General features: G+C 47.2%; 1 protein-coding gene across 1 annotated transcript in view; it reads right to left on the bottom strand.

The window, feature by feature from the left end:
- The window catches only part of LOC131206208 (tyrosine-protein kinase Src42A), a 66,922-nt gene extending 41,697 nt beyond the window's left edge, over positions 1-25,225 (bottom strand). The window contains exons 1-3 of the mRNA XM_058198671.1: positions 25,100-25,225; positions 23,541-24,414; positions 14,116-14,210 (exon numbers count right to left, since the gene is read on the bottom strand). Coding sequence (XP_058054654.1) covers positions 14,116-14,210; positions 23,541-23,813 — 368 coding nt within the window. The 5' untranslated portion in view covers positions 23,814-24,414; positions 25,100-25,225. The remainder of the gene's footprint in view (positions 1-14,115; positions 14,211-23,540; positions 24,415-25,099) is intronic.

Below are 25,225 nucleotides of genomic sequence, written 5' to 3' on the forward strand. Positions count from 1 at the left end.
ACCTAAAACGAGAAAGAAAACGTAAGATTTAATTAGTGAAATGTGCAGTATTTTTACATCAAATAATAAATCTAGGTTGGAACAAACAAGTTAATTCCTAGCCACCCGGTTCAACCGTGCCGCGGCAGGCGTGTCCGCAAAACTGATCGTGCCGTGCCACTGCGGCACGAACAGGATGTGAGTGATGCTCGGTTACAGTAATCTTCAATCTCATCCAATGATGTCACTGGCCAGGTCGGTATGCGCGACGTCATACTTGCGCTACCGGACTGTCCATCCGCCCATCAGCTTAATGCGCGTCCGCCGCCCTGCCCCGGGGTATTAAACGGTGCAAAACAAATCTAAATCATCGACGCATACCGAACGTCATCGTGGAGATAGCATAAAAAACATCGTACACACATGATGATGCGCCTTCTTTCGCGGAGCCCACCACCACAGAGGCGATTAAGTATTTTGCTTGGTAATCCTTCCGTGATCGAGGCACCGCGAGAGGGTAACTATTATAAAGTCTCTGGCTCGACAGCTCAATTAGCGTTAGAAATGAGATGGCGAATCCGTGTGGCTGCTGGCGGCAGCATGTTTTTCCCACTGGCCGGCGGCACGCATACAGGAGCAATAAATTCATTCCGCTTGGAATAAAATTTCGATAATTCAATTTTCGATAGAGCTTAATGCTTTCGTACACTCATCAGCAAGCCACCCTTTAGCAAATCGATCTTCGCCTCCCAGAGCATGTGCGTTGCGAAAACGCGTCTCGAAGATGCTGTGCCTTCAACTCAATCAAACCGCACACCACGTGCGACATATACACACCAACGGCTACGGAACACACGCTTTTCCACCAGACTGTTTGCAGAACGGCTTAGTGAAACATTCCCCCCCTCAGTCGAAAATGGTAGTGCTGAAGGGGGGGCCACGCGAAACATGCGCAGACCTCAACAAACCTCCTAACATCGATCTTCCGTTACCTTTTCAATGTCATTTCGGCGCTCGGAATGAGTAATGGCGTGCGAACAACGCTGATGCCAACTTCCTTTCAACCGGGCCCCGGGGCGGTTGTTGGTGTTGTTGGGTGGCGATTGTTGTTTGCGCGCTTCTCACACGCGTAATGCTGCGCGGCCGGCCCCTCTGCTGAAAACTGTTTCATCCATCGGACCAAGGCGGTTATTGAATAGTAGCGCCACAATACCGAATTGATTTGAGCGGCTGCAGCAATAGTCTAATACCATGAGATGAATCACTCCGATCCGAGTGACGGCTTCGTGCAACGTGCAGCATCCAAACCACTATACGTGCGGCACGCTCGGTGGTTAAATTTCTCGCTAAACGCACGTACGGAAATATCTTAAATTTCGCGATAACATTCATGGCGATCACCACAGCCACGCGCTCGGTAGCTCGGTATGTTGGGAACATGGATTTTTGTGTCCCACACGGAACGTGAAATGAAAATGAAACTTCAGCCATTCGCCATGTTGCTGCGCCATTCGCCGTTTGTCCGCGAAAACCCAAAGGCTGAGACATAAAATGGAAATCGTCGGTCGAACCGTTAAATCATAAATATCGATTACCGCGCTGTGGTCGCCCCTCTTTTTTGGCCGGTTCCGGCTGACCTAATTCTATTAACCTCCCAATTTATGATAAGCCGTTGACCGTGCGCAAATTCCTCGAGTGGCTTTGGAGATAGGTTTTTGGTGAAAAGTTTGCAGCGCGCAGCAACAAAAAAGGGGCACACCCGTAGATTCCGCGCCCTGAATTGCGCCCCAAAAAGTGTGCCGAGAAGTCGCCCTGTTTCATCACCGTTCCGGTTTACGGCGGCATTTCCCGGGAACGATCGTGAATCCGTATTTTGAAAGCTCGCGGCGTTGTAAAACACGCATAACATGCAATAAAAAAGAGCTATGTAAGAGTTCTGCCATTTTTTTTTAAATAATTAAGTTATGTTTTATATTGCATTGTCCTATAAAGCGCTGTTAAACCAAGAACAGGGGAGATTATTGGGGCATCACGTGCTGGGCATTGCTCGAACCGGATTGTCATCATGGCCGTGGGCACATTAATTGCAACTCGAGGGGTGAATCGATTTGTATCATTACGATAATCGGTTTGACATTCATTTGGGGTCAAATTACCACATTACTATCTCCTATCGTTAAGCGGATAATATGCCCCCGTTGCGTTTTGATGGTTATAGCGTCATGTTTTTAGTGTTTGTCAACAAAGCATGAACCCATAATACGGAGCTTATCAGGGCGGAATGCATAAAAACGAACCTTTACTCTGTGAGCGGTGCCCGTTTTTTTTTTCTAATTTATGTTGTGACATTTCGCTTTTGCTATTAGCAATTCATTGCCATGCGTCGATCGCCTAGATATGCTGACCTTTCAACGCCCACAACAATGCAGTAATTGGATGCGTTTGATGGCTCACTTTGACTTTATGGCACCGTGAACATCGTCAAACACTACAGCGATTGCAAGAGAAATTGCAAAATATTGTGTGTGCTGTGCGTGCTAGTGAAAAATAAAATGTTAGACATGAGACAAAATTAAATACCAGCAGTAGAAAAATAAACCTAATTGCTCGTTGACCATGAGACAGAAGAAAGTGTTGAGGGTCATTTGTAAACAAACTGTCCATTATTTGTCGTATGTCGTTTAAACAGGAACCGGAAGGTTTCCTCAAGGCTCGGTAAATAAGCCGTTGAAACGTTTGTTGATGAAGAGATATTAATCGCAACCTAAAAACAACACAACTTCTCTGTACTCCCTCTACTGAATCGATGTCGATGGCGCCATCGGTGACGATGCGATCGCTTTGGAGGACATCGGAACAAACATACAAAGGGATTTTCCACGATTGTAAACAACATTGTGCCCTCAAAATGACGCTCTTCGTGCGGTTTTCGCCAAACAAAGAGATTTTTTGTCGAATTCAAAGGAAACGTTTATCGGCTAGCCACTCCCTTGTGACATTCGGAAACGGAGGAGATGTTTTACGAAACTCAGCTGTGCACATGGCACAGCAGCCAGCACAATCGAAGTGGACAAAAAATTAAAGCAAAAGAGAAAAAAGCTGAACAAACAACCCGTTGCCAGGCTCACGCATCGTGATAAACTTGCGTAGAACCTTCTGGAATATACTGTAACCGGTAACTTGTTAGCTTATTTTCCCGTGACGAGTATATAATCTTGATCGCACGCCTCAACTCGGGCGAGCAAACTTTCATCGACTGTCTTGCGGCAATTAAAGTCCGATAGTGGTGACAAGATTGATCGAGGCACGCTCGCTGGGTGGCACCGAGCATTATGCATCGCAGCGGGATCGCAGCAAAAGGGCAACTACCGTGAGGCGTGCGCGCTGGTCTCCATTAATGTTTAATTGATCGATCACATTAGCGATCCTCGTCGCGTTCCGCCGCCAACACTAGTGTGTGGTGTTTGTGCAGTTTGAAACAGTGCAACTTCTGGGCAATGCCACCCCTAGAGTGCACCGCACCGTAATGCATCATCCGGCGCATCGCACGCTGAGCATTTGTCTCGAAATCCTGGCGGTCTTTCGCCTCTCCGATGCGGTAACGACGCACCGTGTCACCCGTTGACGGCAGCAGTTTGTTTTACGGCGGTCAATTGTTTGACGGGGTTTCTCCAACCATTAGAAGCGCAGTGAGAATAGAATTTTTGCAGCGGAGAAGCATTTTTGCTGACAGGTGACAAGTGATTTGTTGGCTAAAATTGCATAACCGACCGCTCGGTCGTTCATCGGTGACCGAGTGATGCAATCGAACGATCGATGATTTGCGCTACCCTGCGATCGTTTCGTAACCGAAAGTGTTCTTCTGGCAAATAATGATAACGCTCGCTGGCGCACAGTTCTCATCCGTTCCTTGACCGAAACTTCACGCTGAAAGTGTATGAGTAATGTTGAGGCAAAGTTTGAGAAGGAGTTTTTGTTACAACATTCACCAGCAATACAAACAGATACCATTTGCCAGCTTTTGGACCATCGTTCAACTTCGAACGTAATGTACTATTCTATTGATTTATTTACATACTTTTGTGTACAAGAAAAGCGCATGCCATTTAATTTAAGAGACATGATGAAGCAAAAGAAGTAAGACCAAAGTTGTTATGTTGAATGTTTTATTGCATATTTCGCAAGCTTTGCAATATCAAAAACAAGAACCTTGCATAAACAGGGATGGTGAAGAACCTTGCATGAACCTGTTCTAGTGAATGAAAATATTTTCATCTAATCACAAAGCATTCGCCGATCCAGCGGACGGATAATCCAGCTCATAAGTTGGATAAACCCCCGAAAAGGCTACGGACACCTCGTTCCGTCCGCATTAAAGTACCATCACGTGACGGTGCTTTAAGAGGAAATCCTTAGAAATCCTTAGAGGAAAATCATCCACCATCATCCATACACATTTCAATACCGCCATCGGATGAAAGATGAAGTCCGGAACAGAAACTTCTTATGGTGCAATTTTCACGATGCTACGATGCATACTCTACGCCGTGCCCACATTCAGCGGAGGGAATGTGAATAATGAGCACTCTCCTCGACGGAACAGTCAGCACGTGCTTCAGCCGAACAGCCTGGAAAATGGAAAATGAGTGGCGAATCTGAGGGGCGCAAGAAAACGAGGAAACTGTTCCGAGGAAAATGAAACCGAGTCGAGTTGCCAACGCAAACATGGGCGACATCGCATCGGAAGAAGAAAACGGTGCACACACAAGTGGCATCATCCACCCGGCTCGGCGGAGCCCGATGTGATGGAGTGGAAAAGGCTATTTTCCTTGCGTTCACTTTCAACGCAAACGTCACCGGCTGGCCGCGGAGGTATAGCGCGGCCAACGGCATCGTTAGAATATTGGCAGAGCAACTCGAGAGTTTTCTTTCATTCAATTTTTTTTCTTGTTTTGCGCTCTGGAGCAGCAATTATGTTTGGCATGAATATTCCATCGCTCAAACGCGGTACGAGAGTTGTGCTTTGACTGCTTCACAAAGCAGTGTATGCTACGTACCTGGATTAAAAAGGGTCGGAAGTACCATCAAACCCGTGGCATGTGATGCTTATGACTGAAAAAGCAGCATATAATACGAAACTTTTCTTGGTCCTTTGCTTGGTCAGGAAAAATGTGAGCGCTTAGGGTTTTCACAGTTACAATATTTTTCCCAGAGTATGGCAACGTTTTACAGAAGAGAATCGAATTTACGAATTACGAATAGAATTACGACTTTGAAGAGAAATTTATTATGTCAACAAAAGAAGATAACTACGATCTCATATAGTCTACCAATAATACAAGAGTGAAGTGATATCATGACGCGGATTCTCATCATAAAGAAGGCACGGTTTGAAAGCTGTGCGCAAACGGCGCTAAAGCAATTAATCGCAACAATTTACCGTCGACGGTAAGAATGCTTCTCGTGTTTGAAACAACAAGACATCCCGTGACATCTCCATAAAGGCTGGCGCGTCCAGGAGACGTCCTGCTGCGTGCCACAGGAATGGGTTTCAATTAACATGTTTCTTTCAGCTCACCATTTGGCTAGGCTGCATCTCGTGTGCTGCTGAAGACAGATGCTGGCGGGCAGCGACAAATTGTTTCTAGAAACAGGGCGAGTAGCTTTTATTCTCATCGATGGCGCCGAGCCGATTTATAGATGCCAAGGTTTTGATATTGCCATTTAATCGAACCCAATACATATGGCGAAATGTTGGTGGTGCGCGTATGTGCTGGTTTGTGCCTCCCGAGAGGAGAACCTGATCCTTGCTATCCGGGTTACGATCGATACCGACAGCATAAGTTCCCGATTGGACGTCCACTAGCCGGAGGCTATGTGGCTGCGCATACGTCCACCGTGGGATAATTTATTGATTTCGGTCTCGCACACACACGTGTGACAGATCCATACTGTGGACTTATGTGCAACGGGCAATTGGAAGAATTAAAACACTTGAACAGAACGCGAAGAACCAGACGGTCAACCTGCGCTCGAAAGCGGAAGCAAAATTCATGCAAACATCCAGTCCTTACTTTATTGCATCCGTACGTATTTTATTGCCGATTTATAGAGCTGATCACTAAAGTAAGAGATTATTGTTTATAAGGCCACATCCATGAGTGGCAACCTTCTGGCAATGTTTATCAAAACATTCCGACAGCAAGGTTACCACTCACATAAAATAGCAAAACTGGACATAAAATTTACAGCCGCACGAAACGACGAGAACGTAATCAGTTTGCGCTATTACAACATACCGATGCATCTCTTTTACACTCAAATGAAGTAAAATAGTAGATGGCCGGCGTTAGGGGCGACCGTCACAAGTGTGTCATCCGCACGGCAACAAATATTTACACATTTACGTACCGACGACGAATCGGCCACCACGGCGATGTCGATGGTTGAGGCCAAATTCTGTTCGAATTAATTAAAACCCGTCGAAGCCAATGACGGCAGAATGCTGTTTTCGTTTCTATATTCCACCGATGCCGAACGCATTTATATTTATGATAATGTAGGCGTGTGTTACGTGCGATACGCGGTGTTTAGAAAACGTTCTAACATACACATTCGGGAGTTGTGCGCCAGCTCAATGTCATCCGATGCTACTGAATGATTAGTGCTGCAAACGGAAGCATTGTAGAAAATGTTAACGCCAGTTGGTTAACAATGGATGCAATGCAATGCACCTTCATGTTTGTGGAACTAATAAAAGTTCATTATAAATTTAGTGGAGTTTTGTGAAGCAATTTTGAAACAAACCGAAATAACATGACTTGCACGTGTGCAGACGCCACAAGTCGCAATCGCAGGCAATAACCTCAATCAGGCTTCTAAAAAAAGCAGCATACGCCTCTCATACGCCCAAAAACGCCGCCGCCAGTTCGTTCCGGCCACCGGCAAAAGTTGATTGAAAATATCTACGAAAGATTGTACCGTTAGCGATTGCCAAATCGATAGAGTGTTCGTCGCTCGCAGACAGTTCACGAGAGAGAAAAATGGCTTCACAGACAGACGGAAACGTCTCGAGACGGCGAACTTTTGTAGGAACAGGTCAAAGGCCCCGGTTTGTCGGGTTTTCCCACTAGTGTAGAACGGTAGCAAGCTAGGACCGCTCGGCGGCAGAACGATAGGTAGTTACGTGAAACAAAAAGAAATGAAATTGATATTAAAACAGGTTTTCAATCCATATGAAAAAAATTGAACCGGCTGTCTCGAAGGCTTCTACATCGATTGAGTCAAAAATTTCACACGACATTAGGGAAATGGTTGATCCCCAGATAGGTATACTGCAAAACATTAATCAACAGTCACGCTGCCGAAAATGAATATCTACACAGGGTTAGGTTTTCTATCCATGCACCAGGATGTACATGTAATGGAATTAAACATGTAATGTGCTATTATAATAATGTTTCAAGCACTTCAATCACTTTACGGATCAACTTCAGAAAGTTGGCCACAGTCGCACACACTTCCCGATTCGAGCTCATTGTGCTTTCCAGGGATTTAGTTCTGCGTGAAGGGGGTTGTCCTCTCTCCTCACAGGAAGCCCAGAGTAAATATTGTAGGCTGCGTTAAAATTAAGGTCTCATTATTGCTGGGACTTCCCGTCGGTTCAATTGCGGCCACGCGGAAGAACACGGTTCGGGGAATCTGCTCGACATCTGCGAACTATTCCGAAACCCGTAGCATAGCGCACGTCTGGGGGTGAGAAAGAAACACGTCTTCAACGGAAAATTGAGCTGCAAAAAATTATCGATCGCCACGTTCCGATCGACGTACACGCTGCGGTTGAATGCCAAAACGTGGCTGAGCCACACCACACCCCAGCGACACCGTCAGCTCGACAAGGATATACGACGAATGTGCTGTGCGTTGTTGCACGTCGCCCGCCGACACTCAGGAAGGTCAGAGAAGAAGCGACTCGGGTGAGGCAAGTTCCACCAGGAATGCCAGTTCCGGAGTAGCGCACCGCGATCACGTTTACAGGAGGTGCTCACTCAGGAGAATTCTGGTTGGCGGGGAAGCTAGAGCATACCAAACACCGGCGAACATCAGTTCTTTGTGTTGTGGACGATCGAAAACAAGTAAACAAACATCTGACTCCATCGAGACACCGCCACTTGCTGCCAAAGGACCACGTAACGTTTCGACCAGTAACGGAGAATTAGGGTGACGTTAGGTACGATTATTAGTATCGCTTTGGGCACCCGATCGATCGATTTACGAACAAACCTCATGACCCTGAAGATGGCCAGCTAATACTAAGGATGCGCGGCACGCAGACCCGCCATGTTTTGGGGCCAAAAAGAAGGCACAAAACAAAAGATGTTTGCTGCGGCAGTCCTATGGCAAACACCGGAAGAAGCATGTAGAGCGTTGTTGAAGAAATTAAAAATGGATGGTACTACATTTGACATCGATCATCGAGCGGAACGACTCGATACTGGAAGGCCGCAATAGGGCGCCGAATGTTTTTGCTCCAGCTTCAGATTTTGATTAAAACTGCACCAGCAGTATCAAGAACAAACTCATCACCAAGTTAAATTGAAAAATGTCACCGAAAGGTGAGTACAAAAAGTACTCCCAACGTGTTCGCGGGGACCGGAAAGTCCGGATTGGCAGTGCAATGGAGGAATACTTGTTATGAAATTTCGGTCGGAATTGCCGCTGGTAAAACCCATCGCAATTGATGACCAATAAAACTGCACACCCGAACGCACGCCTTCCGCACGCCGAGGGAAGAAAAATAAAACTAGCATCCCATCATGCTGATTGATCTGTCGAGCAACTGACCGACTTCAGGGCCGATGTACAGGGGCCATTTCGAGCTCGTAATCCTCGCACCAAAACCGACACTGCCGTAAGGTCAACCGGCTCGATTATCGTAGGATTAGGAGCCTCGCGGAGGCTGCTCTCCGGCCGCCAGGACCGCTGGTCGGAAGTCGACGCGGTCGCATTTTGGTCCGCCATTATCCTCCATTAGAGCACATCGAAGGGTTTTGCCCTTGGCAATGAAACGAGAAACCAGTGGGCGCCGGCTCTTTAACGGTTTTCGTTCGTGACCGAGAAAAAGGGGGGCGATCGTTACAACGTTGGGCCAACACTGCAAACGACGAAAGTAAAAATAAAGCTTTCACGATGCCGTGAAAGCGTGTGACATAACACGTTGATGGTAATGCTTCGTCGGTGTTGAGTTGAAAAGGACTCCTGATAAAAAACAGGGACGACCCCGGTAATGGATCCAACATTTGAAGGCCAAAGGCTCACGTACAGAAAAGGTCAGCTTCTTAATTCTCGTTCAGCAGACATCGACATTGACGAAATAGATGTAAAAATAAATGGACTGTCTTGCAACAATATCATAAACTGTGGGGACATCGCTTGCAAAGTTAATGCAACACGTTGGGGAATTTCATTTCATTCACCTCGAAGTCGATCGTTCTACGAATGTTTAGCGGTTACGCATTGAAAGCGACTACGAGTAGTTGTTTGGACTTTCCGTTCTCATACACGAGCTGCAAGAAGCTGCATTCTTTTCCGAAATGAATCAGCAAACCAGATTCGCGGTCAGCGGCTTAGCGCAACAAAACGCGAAGAAAAGTTTCAAATTCCCAGGACCTTGCATACAGCATAGCATGCGTCACGAAGGCCGAGTGTGCGTTGTTGCATGCAAGAGTGTGCCGCATCGCGATGCTATCGAGTTGCCTACATTCAGGCGTTAAACATACGAGTCGAAGAGAGTGGCGGCAATTTTTTAAATTATGCACCAGATGTGTGCCCAATTTTAAAAAACTCAATTCAACTTAAAGCTGTAGATATTAAGGGTTCCAAAATGCCCCAACCTCAACGATAGCCAGAATAGACAAAAAGCGAACTTTTCACATTTGAACGAAACGTAGACCATTGGGGAAATCTTACTGAGATTGAGTTGCAATTTTTTGGAACAAAATACTATTCAAAATACTCATCCAACTGCTCGAGTAACGCATAACATAAACAGCTGCTCTGTGTGGCGCCTGTGTGAGCTTGCATAATGCAGTAATAAAAACGCGAAAACTATGCCGTTTTCTAAGGCATTAGCCAAAAAAGGACGTCACTTGGTGGAGAACACGGTCCACCATGGTCCACGGGGTGTTTGGCGCGAGTTTAGTGCCCAACGGAACAACGATTTTTGGGCAAATATTGATGGCGTCAGCGCATACTAACCAACAAAAGGTTGCTGACGGTTGGAGCCAGTAGGACAGCAAAAAACGCGGGACCAAATTTTCGTTAACAGCAGGCATTCGGTTTGCGGCCGCGAGTGGAACTGGAAAGATGTAGATTGGGCAAAAACAAAAGATCCGCAACTTTGAGCCCGTGTCCCGTGGTGTTGACATTAGAGTGGCGCACCGGACCGGGCCGGGGTGAGATATGTGTGTGCTGCTGCGCGACCAAAGGAGCAGAAAATTCGGGTCGGAAATTGCTAACCATGCGTCACTGTTTTTGCGCTTTTTAAACACGTTAAAGATTTCGGTGGACTGTTCGCCGGGCACTAAAGTGTAACCGCAGCACGCGATACGGTCCACCGGTATGGGATGCATTCGAGGCAACAGCGCCAACAAGCATAAGCCGGCCGTTGTTGGCCCACTTCCTTAAACAGCTTTAAAAATGGCACATTTATGCAACGAAACTATTATCATTATATGAGGTAATTTTGCTGAACGCTTCCGTCCAGGTGCAACGAACGGAGTCAGTTAGGCTCACGCCATTTTTTTGTACTCTCAAATGTTTAATCCCAATCCCGTTCGGTTTCCAACCAAATCAATCCACTATGTTGGGTGGCTTACATAGCCTTCGGCGCAACGATGTAACAACCGTTTAGCGATTTCCATTTAGCGGCCCACGTCAAATCACGAGAAATTGATCCCGTTTCCCGTACGCCGCGCGCGTTTCGTGAGGTATTATTTCAATCCAATTTCCACGGCAAAGGCTCACGAATCGGGAACATAAATATGCATCTTCCTCTTTGCGGCGCGCATTCCCGTCTCGCGCACGTAAAATCTTCTATTTTCGAAGGAGCACGCCGCGACCATTGTTGCCGCACGTTTTAACCGGTCGGGACCCGGCCCGAAACACATGTTGGTAAGGGGGTTTTGGGAAAAAGTGTTCAAAAATAGTTTCCCACCAGCATGTGCCAGTGTCAGCCAGAGGCCACTGCATTTCCGCACTGTCCACCACCACCACCATCACCGGTCGATGCTTATGCTGGGCGCTGTGTTCGAAGCGAGTTTTAATGATTTTTGCTCGGCGCCGTATTGGAACATTTTAACACCTCTCGCTGGGCCACCTTTGCTCTATATGCACAGAAATGGCGCCGCTTTCAGATCACCCAACGTCGAAGTGCTTCGTCGAGCGGGGCAGTTAATTGAAACAATTTCTCTTGAAAACGACACGGTCACTTTTCCCAAGCGCGGTCCAAAAGATGGCACACGGGGGATTGTTGGACACCAAGGTTAAACCACGGTAGCTTCACCGCATAAAATCCTCCTTCGAAAGCAAGGTCCAATTCGGCCCCGTATGTACACTCTCCTCTTCAGCCACAAGCCATTGCGGCCCGATTCGGTCCAAAGTCTGGTGGAAAGTGAACGCATCGCCATGCATCGCCACTGAAGCACGAACGACGACGACGGTGCTCGACGAAGTGCCGCCGTGACGATGCGCCTATCTTAAATTATGTTGTATGCGCTCTCCACCACCTCCTCTGGGTGCCGCTAGAGTCCGCCGTCGCCGTCTCAGCTTCACCGGCTAACGCTTTCGCCTTTCGACGAAGATCGCCCCGCAAGGCGAAAAGGTGAATGAAATGAAATTTTACTTTAAATTGTAATTTTCACTTTTCCACAGGTCGTTAGCCAAACAGTGTTCGCACTAGCGTCCACGCGGTGCGGCCACGCGAACGTGGCTCGGCGAGAGAAAAGTCCCCCGGAAGTCCGCCCAGAAAACCCAACCACCAACCAGCCAGCAGAGAGTTTTGAAAGCAACGTTTGTGGCCATCGGCTGTCCATCGCTTTTATTGGCCCCATTTTCGGCCAGTAAACGGTGCTTTTTGTGAGATATCACCTCATCATCTTGGCTCATCAAATGGTACTCTGTTACATGTTTGATCCATGACCACACCGAAAATTTGATGGATGTTGTCAAAAAACCTTAAATGATCACCACCTGGAAAATTTTCCATAATATGCTATTTGTTACAATTTTTGGATACGATCCTTGTCTTTTTTACTGACATTAAACTTCTTGACCGATTTCGCCAAAATTCAACAAAACAGGACTGAGTAGATTTGTTTCTGGACCTCTTTCCTTTGGAAACGGCCTCGGATACTGTCGCGGGTCTTTCAACACCAGAAACTAGGTTCTACAAAACGGACGACACACGGGCTGCCGTGTGAACTATTTCTACACTCTCCGACGTTAGCATATAATCGAAAATTTAATTATTCATGCAAAGAAACGTCTTGTCCATGCCACCAGGGCACAGGCTGACCTGTGGGAAATGCACGGTCAACAACAACCAACCTGCACGTGGCCGTTTTGCTTGAGTTACTGAGTGAGCATCCCGTGCCGCTTCAAACGCTTTGCAAACGGCGTGCCGCGACGTTGGTATGCAGTAGCATTCCAGAAGCTTACTGTTTCATTCAGCACTACCCCGAAACAGTGGGAAGCAGTGGCAGCCTTCAGGGCAAAGTACCAAATATTTTCAAATCAAAATCTACGTTTCACTCTCTTGCAATCATATTTTTTTGCCGTCCCTCTAGTCCACAACTGGTGAGCCACCGGAGATAGGCACGAAAGTTTCACCAGTTGCATATTTATTTTTCTGCTGCCACTGCCGCTGCGTGGTATTTTCGTGTCAGTTTTCATGCATCTTGCCCTTAATGTTTGAAAAAAATTAAAACCACTTCCAGCGAGCTAGCGCCTGTCGGTCGGTCGGTTTTTCATTTCATTTCGGGGATTTCGGATAAATTTGCACGTTGAACAAGTGTCGGTGATAGTGTGGAGCGGTGCCCTTATTTTCTTTCTTCGTAAACGGAACCGGCGATGCAAGGAAAAACAAACCGTTTGCGTGCTTATCGTGGGCCGTGTGCTTTGGAAAGAGGCACACCATTGGTCCAATTTGCCGCTTTTCACCAGCTGCTCGGTTTTCATCACTACGGCAATCAGTATGGGAGCACCTGAGCGAACGAGGCCCAGTGTTGATCGTTTATTTTAATGAAGAAACGGAGAGAAAATTTCCCATTTTTGTTAATTTTCCTGCTGTGATTCGGTAGGCAAATTGATAAAATGTCTCACATCGCCACCGCTTTCCGTGCCGCTTTGGTTGCCGCCGAAAAAATATGATCATGGTTTGTACGTTTGAGGGAAAATTAATGTTACTCGTCAACCAATGCCATCAACGGCACCGTAAAAAAAAAATTAAAGGATGAAATATAAATTACATTGGGCCATCAAATACAAATAAAACTATTAATTTTGTGGGTTTTATAAAAAAAATCACCGTTTCGCGAAACAGCACACTATCCTCGTAAAAGTTACTAATGAAATTATTAAAGCGTGATTGATAAACGGTTTAAATATGAATCGAATAAATATTAATTGCCCCGATCGAGTCATTTTCGTGCAACCGAAGGAATAATCATCTCTGGTCCGATGATGCTCGTTAGCCGGACGATACGACTCGTTGGCTCACACCAAATGGGCTCATTACCAAACATGAATAATTCATTCCGAATGTCGGTCGATATCTGTTTTAAAACCTCGATCGTCTTAGCCGATCGTTGTGTGTGGGTCACCAAATTGTGACACAAATTGATGTAACATGCAGACGGCAGCAGACCATCAACGGGTACAAAGATACGAATTGTCACGGGCTCGCAATGCTATTTAAACTTATCATAGCTCATCGGGGCGCTTGATTTATTGGTTTCATTTTTATGCTAAAAAACACACCGCAATGATGCAAATCACTCGCGCAACACGCGGTGTGTGTTGTGCCCAGCGAGCTGTAAGAAAAACACGGTTGAAGCAAAAAAAGAACAAGGTACTTACGGTTCCGCTTCGATCGATTTCAATTTGGCAACGTAATTTGACGGAATGTAGCCTTCCTGTCGAGTCTTTTTACTCCGTGCTAGCCACCAGTCTCCCTGTGGAAAAAAAAGTCGAAACTAGAATCAGTAACTTTGCTCCGTTTTAGACTCGGAACCGAAATCGATTTTGCCCACTCAGAAGCAATTAGAGTCGCATCCCCGCCACGCTAACTACTGCAGAGCGGGCAACTAATTACGCAAAGTGGAAGAAAACGAAAGCGGCTTTCGTGAGTGAGTTAAGTCCATCGTCAAGCTGATTGCGGCCAAGGCGGCTTCGAAGTGGAGTTGTAGAGTGCGGGCGGACTGAACCATGTGAAGCGCAACGGAAATCGACCCTGCCGAGGTGAGGAAATTAAAAACCCGACAAACGCGAACTCTTTATCCTCGCGGGAATCGAACCGTCTGGGTTCTCTGGGGGAACCACGTTGTATTGCGTACTATCGTTAGTTCAAACAAGCGTCTTCTTATACCGTTTGGAGCACATACCTTTCCAGTGTCTGACTCGCGCATCTTTCCACAAAACCGTGAGCGGAAGCAGCCACTTACTGGCTCGATTTACGGTCTGTTTCCTACTTGTGCACTCCTTGTGCGTCTGTTTGTGCCAAAAGTAAACATCCTTCAACCGGCAATAAAACACTCGGAAAACTTCTAGAAATCAGCAATCAGTTTCTTTTATTGGATACTAAAGTATTACCAACATCAAAGCCATAACAAATCACAACTAACCAACGTGAAGGCCACGCAGTGCCTGTTTGGCAAAAAGTCCAAAAATATCAACAAAAAAATGATTCAATGATGGCATCGAATGCCGTTTCCTTCCGAGTCTCACATCCTTCAGAATCTAATTCCAAAAAACCACAACAAACAAATAATTTGGATTGTTTTACCAACCATTCCCCAAATACTGAAACCCTTACCGGTGTTTTTGAATGCAATCGTTGTACGAATCAATAAAGTAAAACAAAGTTTGTAATTGAAAATGATTATGACAAGCTTGAAGATCGTAGATCGACAATCATAAATATAAATTGCTCAATGCTTGAATGAAATAGAATAAGAAAATCAAAATTGTGCAACATTATCCTTTTGCCACATTGTGGTTCGCATACGTGGCGCCTGGGACAGACAATATTTATACAATACTCGTAGCCGGCGTGTGTAGGACGACAAACCAACAAATAAATCTGCAAACAACCGGCCTTGAGCGGTCGTGGTCAGTGTAGCGTTTTATCACCCCGTACAGCATAAATTGTGTCGGTGGCCCTTCGCTGCTCGTTGCTTTTTTTGTCCTCTTTATTCTTGATCCCGCAAAATTGGACCATTGTCCCCACCGACGGTCGCTTGTGATTGTTGCTCAATAGTGCGCTGTGCGCTCGAGTGCACATATTTTGTCTTTTGCTTTTGTTTGGCTGAACGGTGTCTGTTTCTTCGCTAAAAAAAAATAGGGCAAAAGCCACAGCATGAGAACCAGGCGCCCCTTGACAGGTGATCGGCCCACGTCAATCAATGAAATGTATTCTGTCCGATGGTCCAACAAGGTTTGCATACACATTAAGCAATGACAAACTTTAATTGAATTGTGAGTCGGTGTTCTAATTTGACTCTTTAAGTGACGAAAACGGAGACAACGAGAACTCAATATGGGAAGCAGTATTGTTATGTTTTTTATTTATTTATCGTTCCAACGACTGCTTTGGCATAGACGTGAATTATATCAATTAGTCATAAGGAGGAACGGATTACGTAAACTTCGGGCGATCCTCGTGTTTTCGGCAGGAAAGATTGCCCTAGTTCTCTGATGTTGCGAAGAGAGGTAGTGTCAATTTTGTTGGTCAAAACATGGGCAACGGGTTGGTCTCAAGTCCTCACAATTTAGGTAAATTAGTGCTATACTAATTCGATTCTCTTTAAAAAATTGAGTAGAAAAGGAGTACGAAGATGCACCTGATCTTATGAGCTGGGAAATTGGACTCAATTCGGTTGAAAATCGAAATGAAAAATCTTGCTAGTACGTTAATGAATTAATTTGATAAAAATTAGTACATTTACATTGACCTTTAAAATATTTCACTATCGTTGCTGTAAACATGTGGATTCAACTTGCAGTGGAACCGAAGGGTGCACGGTCAGCTAATATTTCAAAAATAGCGCACTTCGGTCAAATAATGCTGCATTAAGATTAATGTTATGCAAAACGGTTGAAGAGAGTAGCGCAGAAACAAAATGGCAGTGAAATGAGTGTAACCAAATGCGGAGCACAAAAACAAACCGATACACATATGCCCGATCATCATCAAACCCCTGGCACTGAGCAGCATAAACAACAACAGAAACCATGTCCCCAGCGACAGCAAGTCGGTGGTGCGGGCCTCCGAAACCGGTTCCCTCCGGGAAGGCCTTCTCCTGAACCACACACAATCGCCCTCATTCTCTCTCCTTCTTTCTCTGGCTTGCAGTGTCCTTATCGGTCGGCCTCGTCGATCAGCGGATTGCCACAACGCTCAAGAACGGTGGTTATCCGCGCGCGGGATCTCGCGGGTCCGCCTGTTGTCTCCTTCTGCAACCTATCCTCTCTCTACCGGATGGGAGCCAAGTGTGTCCCGCCGGACGCTCCGGGAGCTGTGCGATAATTGAAAAACAACGCCCCAATGAAACGGGTCGGGACTGCACCAAGCCGCAGGCTCGCAGCCAGCATTAGCATGAGGCTATGGTCAGTTTCCCACCCAGATATGGGGCCCGGGCCCGGGCGAGCATCCGGCACAAACGGGGTTTTGTATTGTCCCACCACCATCAGCCAGTGGACAGAGACTGGACGTGTGGTCACGGACAGACTGGCTATGCAACCGATGACCAACACACGGCCACGGAACCCGCAAAAGGAAGGTCCGGTTTGTGTGGACGGAACCGCGATGACTGCAGCTCTGCGACCCGACAGGTACCCTATCACCGGTATCAGTAAGGGCCAGATAAGACTTTTCTAGTGAAGAGGGGTGACAAATTGTGTGACATAAAAGCATTACTTGTCGAAATTTTGTAAACCCTCAAAACTAATATTATCGGCCCATTTCCTAGCATTCGCTGGGGCCGTAACCCCGCGTCCACACGCCCAGATTTCTGGGCCAAAATGTATGCAGGCCCAGAATCTGTCACTCATTTTTTCTGGAGTGCCGTGAGCTACTTTTAGTTGCGGTTGAGTTCCTCTTGGTTATCGGTTATTGTCCCGATTCGGGGTTTATATGTCATATTTTTCGAATTGACAGTTGGTACGCGCAGAATTGTTGTCTCTCCAAAAAATTGAACAGAATTTCGCGAGAAAACCAGATTATGACAAAGATGGCAATAGAAAGAGAAGGAAAGCATCATTCATTCATTAGGTCTATGCGTTGAGAATCGGGAACTTAAAAAGATGGCTGTACCTGGGGATTGGGACTTTCCAGTTTTGCTGTTCATTCATTATTACCTTGTTTTAACATCAGGTAAATGAGTACAGGTCATTATGAGTAGTAATTAGTAAGCTTATGCGTCTGATGCAGGAGTTCCGAAGAGAAGGCGAGCTGGGTGATACGCAGCCATCACCCTCAGCTATTAGTACTTATCCGCTATTTGAGTAAATAAAACTTTCAAATAGACCAGTTTTGTGTATTTACTTTTAACACTAACATAAAATGACGATGACACTGAACACACACATGAATTAAAGAAAATTGGTACAAACCTTTACAAACTGGCAGCATTTCAATTGTATGGCCGCGCAAACCTCAGGTACAATCCGGGAAATGATTTGCTTCGAAATTTTGAAGGTGTACTGTAAGCTGGCGTAGGAGTTTCCCGTCGCCAGGAAATGTAGCACAACAATCAGCCGCATGTTTGGAGGAATAGTTTGGCGGCATGATATTTCTTTAGCTGCAATTATGGCACCAACCATTCCAAGAAGAACTTCGAAGTCTGTTGGGGTCATTCGAGTGAAATTTCGGAACCCTATTCCGTCGTTAAGATAAAGCTGGTCGATTAATCTTAATCCATGTTGTGAAGCCTCGACGAAGAGCTCTCTCGTCCAACAACGTCTCGATACACGCTCAGCAGTCGAACAATAAGCGTATACAGCAACCGCAGCCGCACCAACTAAACACAGTTTTCGCGCTTTTGATCGGATTATATTATTAAAAACAGGCATTTTATTATGCGAAGAAACCTGTTCGCTGCAAAACTTGGCAACAGAATGAAATGGTGAACTGTCAAATTAAAAACATAAACAAACGAACTGTCATTTCACGCACTGGAACTCACAGAAAATCTGCTAGTGTGGACGCGTAAACGTCAAGAAATTCTGGCCCAGAAATCTGGGCGTGTGGACGCGGGGTAAGTTTGTCCTTTGTAAACCCGATCATCACGAGCGTTCCGTTTTCTCCGATTTTAATACCCACTTCGTGTCACGGATGTCCCAACGTTATCTGCTACCAGATCGCACCCCAACAATGGTGGGCCCCATATGCGCGTGATGTGCTGTGGTGTTGCGTCCTACAATTCCCATCGCCGAGGTCCGGGCCCCAGACAATTGGTACTCACGACATTAATCCATCACAAGCAACAAACACCCCACTGCGACCACAATTATCGGTCCCGATCGGAACAACGATTGACACTTGTTCATGTGTGCGACAGAGTGCGCTCGTGAAAGAGAGAGCGCGACAAGTCTCGCGTGAGAATGACGCGAAGAGCATCGAGCGTCGAGCGATTGTTTCCCACGAGGCCGTCTGCGGCAAATCACACAAGTGGCCTCAAGTGCACTTTACGGCTACCTCTGGGCACATCACCCGGGGGGGCAACACATGTGATAGTGTTCTGAGGAAGCGGGAAAAATGTGTAAGGACCACCGATAGGTGACAGGTCTGGGGACAGTTCTGGCGTTTCATGATAGTATTGTAGCCCCATTGTTGGTTGATGGCATGTTTTCCAAACAAATTCTGATGCCGGTTCTCACGGCGGATTGATAGCGCCACATACAACAACAACCACGACGCACAATCAATTTTGTCGGTGATTAGCTCCATTCCGAAGCGTTGTCTACAGAGCAGTTGCTGTTTAAAACAAAACCCCCCGGTGGCAACATACAAATGAATCAAAACGTCGTCAGAAACCGCCACAAAGCGTAACAAATCGCAGCCAACCAATTGACACGGGAAAGTATGAGGCGCGTACGATCAAGGAGAAAGTGGATTTCGTTGGCGTATGGCGGTATGCTGTCTGCGCCCGGTTCATCGCTTCGGGCACCCAGCGATCCAATCCGTCATTTAGCCGGTCGCCATCATTATCTAATCAACGTTCCCTCGCTCGCGGCCCGGACTGGTTATGCTGCGGTGGCAGTCCCAACTGGACACGTCGTGTCGCCGGACGCACTGATGAACGGTTCTCGCTGGTCGACGGCCACGAACCGGTCAATCATGGCCAGGCCGCCGTCATCGCCGGGTCAGCCGGGCCGGCCAACGAAAGACTTTCGCTTCCTGTGTATGCGTGTTTGCCCTCCCCCGCCCGGACTGGCCACTTCCTGCCGCGTGTGCACCTTCTTGGCGGCTTCTTCTGTTGAAAGTTGCTCTTCCGAAGTGCACGCCGAAGTGTGGGGCCACATTAAATATGGGGCTCGCGTGACAGGAACGGTCTCGAAATGCACACGTCGCCCTGTTGGCTAGACGGTTTGAGTTAGCGCCACCGATGCACGGCGAAAACAGTAAGGAGCCGCCGCTGCCTCACATTTCATGCGCTATTTATGAGTGTTGGAATGAGTCGACAATTTTCAAACAAAGTTTAACGATGTAAAGCGTACTTGAGAAAGAATCCGCAGAAAAATAATAGAAATGCGTTCTCCGGCATTACATTTGTAACCTGTCGATGCGTGACGGCTACGTCTCCGGTTCGCGGCTAGCGTTCAAAACTGTATGGCGGGATGGTCCGAAGGATCGGACATGCAATGGCTCGTGCTAGTCGCGGTTCATTACGCACCACGTACGAATAACAACATACACCCAGACAGACATGCGCCGTGTGCTCTGGGGTCCGTCGAAACCGTTGCTGCTGCTGGTTTATGACCGAGATCGAACCGCACACTTGATGGCGCTCGATCGATGCGAATTCGTGAAGCGATAAAACCCAGCTAGAGAAAAAAGCAGTATCCGCCATTTTGCCTCTTCTTTCCCGTGGGCACGCAGAGCGATAAAGGTAAGGTTGCCACTAATGATGCCGATGATAATAATGCCCGGTGATGATGGCGCAGGGATCTCCTCGCTTCGGCCACATGATGGTGGCCGTCGCTTTCACGCAGCATAACGCATCGATTCGGGCGAATCACCAAAAAAAGACGATCAAATCGTCGCACCGACCGACCGACAAGATGGAACGACCAGTCGGTCGGTGCCGAACGAAAGTGAACTATATTCGATGGAATATTGAAGCGTTGGCCGCTCTGCTACAGTCTATTGGTTTTCCTGCGATGCGATGATAAGATAGCCACGGAAGACACGCGATTTGCTGCCGTGTGATGAGTGTAGAGGGACATTGGGTAACGGTTAGGCGCTACGTTCTGTTGGTCGCCGATGCCAAGTGTACCCAACAGCAACATGAGCCGCATAATTCAAGTGTGATAAAGACAGCATTCATGTAGAGCGCCCCGGGGGGCAACACCATATCTCGGCGTGCATTCCAATGTTCAAGAACATAACCTCATTGCGATGAATCATAAACATGTTACTGATGATTCATGCATCCGCCACAGAGAGATTGAAAGCCGATGTTGATTTACAAGGAATCGACGTTTTCGGGATCACCAAAATTACAGTTTGACAAATTTGAGATGGTTTCCATTGAATTCACCATCATCTTCTTGTAGCAACAGCAAAAAAGCATCGTCACCGTCGTTGCTATTTTGATGATTCGTCAACTTTAGTGCCTTCACATCGAAACGGAATAGCCCTAGTACCGCCTATTTCAACGTTGCCTTTTCATGATTTTTTTTCCACTTTCCGGTCGGCCAGCGCTGTCGGGGTGGGCAGATTATGCGCAAATAAAGTGGCGGGTCACGGAATGATGGTCTAGGTTTTTGTGACTCGACCGACCGTCCGTTACTGTTGAGTGAAAACACCAAATTCGAACTGTGTAACGTGTTACGTTCGAACAGCAATAGAGTAGAGCCGAGCCGAATTGCCCCTCACGGAATGAGCCCCTGGTGTTCCCCCTTTGTGGCGTATGTTTACTTTCAGGGTCGGGAGCTCATCAGTAGGCGGTCAACAAACGATGGTAGTTTCCGAATGTTTCTATCATTGTGTAGTACAGAAAAACTAAACAATGTTACAAACAAATTGCATTTTAAATTAAAATAAATGCGTATGTAGTGAACGGTAACAGGTGTCACAGATATACTTTATATCACGCACAGCACTGTCCCTTATCATACCTATCACTGCTAGCAAATCAGGCGAACCAGTAAAAGCGTACTCGTCCCTTTGAAATTATTGTGAAACATTATTGCAAACCTGAGTCTAATACCACAGAGTTTGTCCATTTGTTGTGCAACACAACCACGGCCGCACGGTAAATTTATCTCTATAAAAACACCTTATCTTATAGCACCCCGAAGCCCGTGGAGCGATGGAAGCCATTAAGCTTTATTGTGTTGATGTAATGATCGTTAAAATTTTGCCATTTGCGGCCATTGAGTGATATGAAAATCGTTCCAACAGAGCGTTGGAATTAGTCAGATTAAGGGTTACTAAGCCGTGCGCAGGAATTACCCTTCCGGTGGTAGAAAGGATACCGATTACCAGTGCCGATGCATTGGCACTTTCCGCCATCTACAATCTCCAATCTGTTGCCAATCATGCTCGAATTTGTTAGATCACTGGCCTCCGTTTGTTGATGTTGATTGCCACGAAAATCACCCTCACGCGTGTGTCTATTAATTACAGGCAACCTCCGGTGGCATCATACGGACCCCTCCAAATTACGACGCCCAGGTCAACGTGAATTGTAGTGCTGATTCGATAGGAGAGGTCTGGTTGCACTATCAACCCAATCGATACAGTCGGGCGAGCGCAGTTTTGTTACGCCCCTAGTGGCCGCACTGGTCAACCGTAACATGGCGATCGAAACATGCCAATTGACAGGCTGCGCCGAGGCGCTGATTTATGCTCAACTCGCAATTCAACTTCGGTGCCAAAGGAATGATTTTAAACCTTATCTATATTTGATTGATGCTGATGATTTGAAACTAGTCCGAAATGGCGTTCCACGCAAAGAATTATAGCCAACAATTGGAACACTCTCTAGGCGTGGACTCGAATCGTACCGTTTGGGCGGATCCACTTGATCTTTTCACCGTGGAATGTTACCCATTCCACTGCGAGGAACGTAACGCTAATGCGCTTATAAACATTGCGCCATCCAACCCTAACGCCAGGCACACATGTCTAGCAATGCAGCGCCGACACGACGGTCGTTAGGAGTGTCGGGGCGAAAATCGCGCAACCAGATGGCGGCCCTCGTCGACGCATCGCTGCTGGCGATCGGTTCCGGGTCGAGCAGGGAACGCCGATTAACGATCATTATTTCATCATGCGGGCGCATAGGTGCTGTCGCTGACCTCGATCGCCCTGTCTCTAGTTCGTCCCTTCTCTCCCATCTGATCCTGGGGCCGCCGAGCCGCACAGAAACCATCCAAATTTCCATCCCTGAACTGCTTTCCGTTTTTGTGTCTGAAAGGTTTCAAATTACGGATTTGATGCTGGCCCGGCCCGGCCCGGCCACAAAAAATGACTCCATTCAAGCCACATCCGCGTACGGTCCAAAGCAAAACATAAACATAAGCCAGGGTCGGTTTCAGGGTGTGTGCGTGTGAGGCGGTTCCCGATCCATCTCTGCTCTTTCCTTCACCGCCGTCCATCATCGTTGCGGGACCGTTTATCCCAAGATTACGGTCCCAAAATTCCTTCATTGCTGCGTTGTGCTGAGGAAAAGGGAATGGAAAAAGAACCATTGCTGTTGATGTCGGGCCTGTTTGTTCCTCGCAGCCGCAGCGTTTGCTTCCTTCGTGTGTTTGGATTCTTATCCCCGCCGGACCCGCCAGTCCGCCGTTCACGCGGACCCTGGGCGAAGCAACAACATTATGCTATCTCCGTTTTATGCGTTTCATTCTCACGATGGCAATCAGACATTCCGTCGTAAAGTCCAGAACACACGCACACACCCGCGCTCCGTAAGAACTGGAACAGACCGAAACCGGAGGCTGGGTCCGAAGAGCGTCCGGACAGACCAATTTTGGGAACCTTTTACTTTGACGATGCATGGGAATACGTGTGCGGCCTGCATTCCCAGCGGGGCCCGGAGGGTCAGATTGCTTACCTGAGTATCGTTCAATATTTCCAAGTGCTCGCCCTTCCGGAAGCTAAGATCCTCGTCGGTGCGAGCGTCGTAGTCGTACAGGGCGACGAATATCTTGGCCGTGCTGATGGAATCGTTGCCCGGATCCGGTAGCGCCGGCATTTGTTGCCGGATCGGTTGCTCCTGCGGCGGGGTGGCCACTGAGTTGCCGGCCAGCACCGGCTCGTCGATCGGCACGGCTCCGATCGCATCCTTCGGATCCGCTTTCGCTGTGCTGCTGAAACAGTTGCCCATGATGGCGCGGGCTGTTGTTGTTGCTGTTGCTGTTGTCCGCCAACCGTTCACTTTCCGTTCACTCCGCGCGCAACCTTGCTGGCTATTTCAACTACGAGCGCGCCCGAGAGAGCAGGTTCCGTGTTCCGGGCTCCGTTTTCTCTAATCTGCCGCCGCTGACTTTTCGCGTCAAACTTATTTTCGGCCAGCTTTCATTCGGTTACACCCAAAACTTGGCCCCCGCCCGAAAAAGGACTGCCCGGTTATCTGCGCTAGGTTTGTTGCTTTTTCGCTTTACGCGCATTTACGCTATCGAAGGAGCCTTCGGCGAGGCATTCGTTGGTTGAATCACTCTCTTCCGGGTAACCGCCTGGCAGTGGGGTTAGTAACGCGCGTTATGCAGCAACCAGCTGGTGGAGCATTGCTTTGGGTGGTTACGTTTCCGGGGCTTACATTGGTGCGTTTGCCTGGCAATCATTTATCTGCACCGCGTAGTTCACTTTAAACACAAACTTTTCACTATTTGCACCATTTATCGGCAGGCTCTCCGGCAGAAATGTGCTCACTCTCACACGAAGCGGATATCTCTCTCTCTCTCTTTATTTTCTGCACCGCTTTTCACCTGTTGTTTAAAACGAAAATAATGCTATTAAATTTGAAACGAAGGACAACGAAGGCTACGATATCAAGCCGCACCGTGCAATAAAAAACGAAGACAATAATAACCAGTTTCCAATTGTTTCGCGGCCCCGGGGGGGTATGTGATTCACGGTGACACCCGCGCAGTGAATTTATGATTTCTTGCGAGAGTTTCTTTTTTTCCTTTTTCAACAACACTAGAAACACACAGAGGCCACACAAATTCGCGCAACGTTGCGAGACGACGAGACTTTTGGGCATTAAAGGGAAACAAACGAGAAAACTTATCCCTTTCCGTGGCGCACGGAGAACCGCCGGCGGAAGGAAAACACTCCTAACCGACACGTCAACAGCGGCGCTTCTCGATCCAACATCTCGTAGTCAGCACTAACTCACAACATTATGTGGCAAAAAGTAGGCTTTGCATTCACCGAGAAAATGCACAGCTTCCGCAGCTTCCGACATTCCACTGCTTGATCCGTGGTTTGGGCGAACTGCTTTTCACGCACAGGCGTACCCACGGCAACAACAAAAAATGGAAGACAATAATAACCAGTTTCCAATCGTTTCGCGGTCCCGGGGTATGCGATTTCACGGTGACACCCGCGCAGTGAATTTATGATTTCTTGCGAGAGGGTTTCTTTTTTTCCTTTTTTCCAATGCCCCACCCAGTGAACACCGAGAAACACGAGCGACGGCACAAATTCACACAACGCTGCGAGACGAAACTCTTGGAAGAAACAAACTCTAGGAAAACTAGGAAACTCTAGGAACTCTAGGAAAACAATCGAGAC

This window comes from Anopheles bellator, chromosome 1, assembly GCF_943735745.2.
Source record: "Anopheles bellator chromosome 1, idAnoBellAS_SP24_06.2, whole genome shotgun sequence".
NCBI classification, from domain to species: Eukaryota; Metazoa; Arthropoda; class Insecta; order Diptera; family Culicidae; genus Anopheles; species Anopheles bellator.